Raw genomic sequence first — 5,617 nt, forward strand, 5'->3', positions numbered from 1 at the left:
AGCTCACTGCCCCGGGCCTGGGGGAAGGCTGAGCTCTTCTCGGCTAGGAAGTGAAATACTCGCTGTAAGGTTCTCTGCGCAAGCCTTGGAGAACTGTACTCTGGAACCCAGGGTTTGGAAGACAGGAAGAATGAAGTGATGTTCCTAGTCAGGAGGGGATAACGCAGACAACAGAACGCAGTCTCTGAACAGCTCGTCAGTGAGTACAAGCTCTGTTCCAGTTATCATTTCCTTTGATCCTTGAACCACCCTCCATGGTGGGGAGGATCACTTCCACCCTCATTGTATCGGTGAGGAAACAGGCTTGAGAAATTTTGTCAGTTTCCGTGGGACTTAATTTTGATCTTTATCTCTGAGAAATAAAATGGTGAACTTCCCTGGGAATATTTCAGTGTGGCATGGTAGCTGGGACATGGGTTCAAATCCCAGCTCTGCTATTTACTGTGTGACTTCAGTCAAGTTATTTCACCTTCTGGGGCCTCGGTTTCCTCATCTGTCAAATGGGGATAATAGTTATCCCATTTGATAGGTTGTCCTGAAGACCAAGCCAGGTAGCATATGTGTAGAGCTCATAGTGCTCGGCACACAGCAAGCAGCCGGTGAACGTTAGCTGACATGGTTTTCCCCTGCAGCATGCAGAGCAGGGCGAGGGTAGGGATTGTGAAGGAGTGAGCCCCTGTCCCATGGCCTGGCTCAGGCCCAGTGTCCCAGCCTGTCTTCTGCTTTGCAAGTCAAGTCCAAGGATGAAGCTTCCGAGGGAGACCCAGGGACATCCTGAGTCCCCGGGGCCTGTCAGGGTCGGGTGGTCTGGGTGTAAAGTCCCAAGGCCACCCACAGGGAGCAGGATACCTACCAGAGTCGGAGATGTCATCCCAGTAGGGGGAGTCGAACTCATATTCGGCCTTGAGGATTTGTTCGAAGAGCTTGGAGTCATTTTCATCATAAAAAGGAGGGTAGCCACAGAGCCTGCAAGACAAGACGGAGTAAGGATGTGAAACGCTGCGCCTCAGAATGGTGCCGGACACCTCACCTGCGAGGGAGAGCGCGCTCGCTGCAGCAGACGCCCGCGCTGCGCTGCTGCAAACACAAAGTCAGCGCACGAGTCGCATGTCCTCAGGGCACAGGCGGCACAGAAGAAATCTGTGACTTAATAAACCCCCCGAAGGCTAACTCAGGTGCTAATCCAAGGTAAATACATATATTTAAGTCCCCCTGGACTCTTTTTACATTATTTAACACAGAGTCCCACACACCCTAAAAGCCTGACAGCCCTCAGTGTACGACCGCTATTGATCTTATTATCTGTAATACTGTCTCTAGTAGATGATGGGTTCGTAGGAAAAAACACCAAAATTTATGTTTAATATGCATTTTATGGTCCTTCCGGATTCATTTGGTTTAACAAATCATCATCATAAGAAAAAGAAATCCTATAATCTTGAGTACCAGGTTGCCACGTCAGCACCCTACCATACCCAGATGGTTACAGCTTGCCCAATGACTGGCAGTCGGTAAAAGCAGAAGTTGGCCCAAATTGAATACGATCGCTGTTTTCCTCTGAACCTTTCCAAAGTTGAGTTTTAAATTGGGGTGTTGGTGAAAGTAACATATAGTTCCAGAGATACCAACAGTCATCTGGCAAATATCATAGAAGCGAAAATTTTTATTAAATATCCCAAACACAATTTGTTCTGTAAAATCATGGATTCTCACTCCAGTTCACCTCCAATGTGACCTTCACCATTAGTAGGACATTGACGCATTTTCTTGACCCAAATTTCCTTATCTGAACATGAAAAGGACAAACCAGAAAATTCCCAATATTCTCTCCAGCTTTAAGGTGCTGTGGCTTTATGACTCCCTGTCCCAATTCATTTGGCTGGCCAAGACCCAGGGAAAGATGTTGGACATGCTTGAGGCCCACGTGGGGCAGGGACAGGTTCAAGTTGGGCTGGACAGCGGGAAGGGGTGAGATTGAGGCTGTGGCTGTGAGTGACAGAGCAGAAGGTAGGGCTGGATTCCTAAAGTCCAGGTGTAAAGCTGGATGGCACAGAACTCACCCAAGACGACCCAGAGGGTGGCAGCCACAGTGGGAGTTCTGTCTCCACATGAGCCATGAACCTTCCCACATAACCAAACTTTTTTTAAAACACAGCTACAGCCTAGAGACCAGCTTAATGAGAACAAATTAACAGTAATCAACAGACTCCAGGCCAGCAAGAGATGAGGTCTGTCGGCAAATAAGTTTAATAAAGATTTTAATCAGCCTCGGTACAGTCATTCCTCGGCCGCTCCCGCACGACAGGCAGTATCACCAGCCAGGCTGCATAGGGGACCGGCGGATGACATTTTCAAAGGCTGTGAGACCTGTGGTCTGATAAGATTCTAAATCATCTATTCCCACAAGGCTGATTTAGAAGCCAAGTGCCTGGAAAATTTCATTTTTAAAGATTTGCTGCTTTTGGCGAAATGATTAAGAGCCAGTGCTTCTGAAACCACCAAGCACATATTTCTCTGCTCAGGAAGCCCTGGAGCCGGGAGATGGAGATGCGAATGTTTCCCATAACGAGGATTTGGGCTAAAAGAAATGTGCATATTAGGAAAAGCAGACAGAGCAAAATGTTAGTTCATCTTGGAAAATAACTAAGTTTTCGATTTGTGAGGTTTTTGTTTATTAACAACGGAGAATGTTTTACTTTACAGTTTGGCTTTCTTTTCAAGGAAAAAAAATCTTTAAGAAAATTCCAAGAAAGATTTATTCTTCTTGTGCCAATTTTTTTAATGTATATCGCAATTTCTCCTGGTTTTAGCTCTTTTCTTGGAGGGAGGGGTGACATGATACTCTGTTTATGCGGCTGTACTGAGGACGGAAGAAAAGGAAATAGATCTAGCTTGGAGACTAAATAAATTAAAATTAAGAAAGAGGATTTTAAAGGAAGGATTGTAAAAGAAGAGAAGAGCGAAGAGAAGCAGTGAAATCGACCTCAGATGTAGGCATTTCCCGGCGCTCCCTGGCGGGCCATTTCCATAGGAGGTTTGTGCGGCCGTCCAAACAGGAGAAATAACAGTTTGGGCTGTTGATCTCCACATGCAGACCACTGACATCTGTGGTCCCGGACCTGCCTATTTGCAGGTTTAATCTCTGCATGATTATTTTACATATAAAACCACTTAAATAACCTACAAATTATCTCACCATGGGTACTTAAAAACAGTAAAGGCATTCCTAATTCTTCTATACCTAAAGTTTATAGTTTAGAGTAACATTGAAACTTGCTGACCCAATGACCACTGGCCATGCCCACTATAGACAACACACCTTCGCGGCCTTGTCCATCACCTCCAGCCTTGGCATCAGGACAGTCGCCCAGGGAGGGCACTCACACCTTCCAGCCTCTCCTTTGCTATTTAGTTTGCCATCTTATGTACTTGTGGCATACTTATGCAAAGGACTAGATTCTGGTTTAGCCTTGACTGAGCACTTATTTTGGGTCGAGAACTCCACTAAGAGCTTGGCTGCATTATCTCACTGAAAATTCATTCCCCCAGGGAGGAGTCCCTGACACACCATTTGTCCTTCAGAGCCACTGTCTACTCTGCTCTGTTGCTGGAAGGCTGACCTGTACGGACAGCTGGATAAGAGGAGAACCCCAACATCAGGTAGAGGTCAGTCAGCAGGGCCCCCAGCGGAGATGGTAAAGGAAGGCAGGAGTCAGGGATGGGGAGGAGCTGCCCTGGGCCCTCTCGCTGAGCACTCAGGCTGGCTTCAGCCCTTGACTGAGGGCTGCTGCTCGTCCGGGGGGTGGACCCAACCAGCCTCTCCCTCAGGTTCTGATACCCACTCCCCGCGTCACCTCATCCCCTTGGGTCTAGGCGTGTTTAGGGCCCAGTTCCTATAAAGCTTGGGGTCACATGCTGTCTTTTGCGGTTCCCTAATCTATACCCCTGTACACAGTCCCTTGTACGATTCTCATGTTCAAGGCAAAGAAACTAACATGCAACAAAGTCAGGACTCCGGCCCCACTTGTCTGCGGCCTGTGTTCTTGACCATCCCGCTTACCCACTGGAGAGAAGGAGGCTTGAGAACTGAACCTTATGCTTCGGCCTCGACTTCAAGTAACAGGAAGCCCCTCAAAAGTACAGACAGAGGAGGTACATGGGAGATGGCTTTGCAGCTGTCTGGAGGGCAGATTTGAGGCAGGAAGACAAGTTAGCAGCTGTACCAGGCAAAGGAAGGACAGGAAGCCACAGGTGGTGGTAGCTGAATCGGGGGTGGAGTAGGGGGTGGGACAGAAAGGTCCCTAAAGGAGTTGAGAGAGGACACCAGGAGGGTCTGGGCTCTTCCAGGGTGCTGAGTGAAGCGAGGGTGACACTCAGATCTCCAGCAGGGACAACTGGAGCTGCCATCATCGTGGTGGAGAACAAGGAGGAAAGGTGGGGCCAGGGCTGGCCCCGAGGCATCACCAGAGCGCCTGGCAGTTCCTACTTCTCCTGAGTAGACATGGCCCCACTTAGGGAAGCAGCTCCAGGCAGCTGTTGTGTGTGTGTGGAGGGGGAGCCTGACCCACCACGAGGGACCCGTAAGCAGCCTGACATCAGTGGTAATTAGCTCTAGTAATCATAGAGCCAATGGCTATCGCCTAGGCTTGGGCTGAAGACCCAGAGAGGCTGGGAAGACAGTGAGCTGCTAGTACAAATACAGAGAGAGTCGCAGAGATGCCAGGAGGGGGAGCCCAGCTCGGAGGTGTGGCTGTGAGAGGGGCCAGTGCCTGGGGTGGTAACAGTGTCCAGGGCTTCCGTTCAGTCCACGCAAAGCCCTGCGACAAATCTCTTTTCCTTAAGGTAACTGGAAAGAATCTGTTCCTTGAAACTAAAAGCATCAACACCCCAGAGGATAAGATGAGCAATTCTGTTCAGGCCGTGGTGAGCTGGACCAGGTGCGTATAAAGGCGGCCAGCAGGCAGCTGGGGACACAGGCCTGAAGCCAGGGACTTGGTCTGGTCTGGGGATGCTAAGTTGAAGCCATCAGCATTTGCATGAAAGCTGGGAGTGGATAAGATCACTCAGTGAGAAGCTAGACACAGGAGATGTGGACAGATCCTCCACAGGCTTATCTGGCCCACAAGTGTTTTGTTTGGCTAGCAGTAACTGACAACTGTGACTCTGAACGTTCACAGTGCTGGCCCAGTCAGTTCACCACAATCCCCACAACTCCCTGTTACGCCCAGCTGGTTACATGTTTACATCACCCACCACCTGGCCCTCCACACCCTAAGTTGATGACTTCGAGTCAAGGGCCCAGGGTAGAGGTCTGGAGAAGGCAACTCTAAGGGGGACGAGGGGCCGCAGTGCTGGGTTAGGTACCTGTGCCTGCAAGAGCTGCATAGGTGAGCCCTGCCGGCCAGACTCCACAGCCCAGGTGCCGAAGGCAGCGTGTGTGTGTGTGTGTGTGTGGTGTGTATGTGTGTGCTGTGTATGTTTATGTGTGGTGTGTGTGGTGTACGTGGGTGTGGTGTGCATTGGTGTGGTGTGTGTGGTGTGTGTGTATGTGTGTGGTGTGGTGGGTGTGGGTGTGGTGGGTGTGGTATGCATGTGTGGTGTGTGTGTGGTGTGTGTG

The 5,617-nt window shown here is 49.7% G+C and overlaps 1 protein-coding gene across 1 annotated transcript in view; it reads right to left on the bottom strand.

The window, feature by feature from the left end:
* CAMK1D (calcium/calmodulin dependent protein kinase ID) overlaps positions 1-5,617 on the bottom strand; it is a 219,982-nt gene that overhangs the window by 8,158 nt on the left and 206,207 nt on the right. Inside the window, exon 7 of the mRNA XM_011359653.2 lies at positions 854-966. Within this exon, the coding sequence (XP_011357955.2) occupies positions 854-966 (113 nt within the window). The remainder of the gene's footprint in view (positions 1-853; positions 967-5,617) is intronic.

The sequence above is a fragment of the Pteropus vampyrus genome, unplaced genomic scaffold (assembly GCF_000151845.1).
Source record: "Pteropus vampyrus isolate Shadow unplaced genomic scaffold, Pvam_2.0 Scaffold49, whole genome shotgun sequence".
Taxonomy (NCBI): Eukaryota; Metazoa; Chordata; class Mammalia; order Chiroptera; family Pteropodidae; genus Pteropus; species Pteropus vampyrus.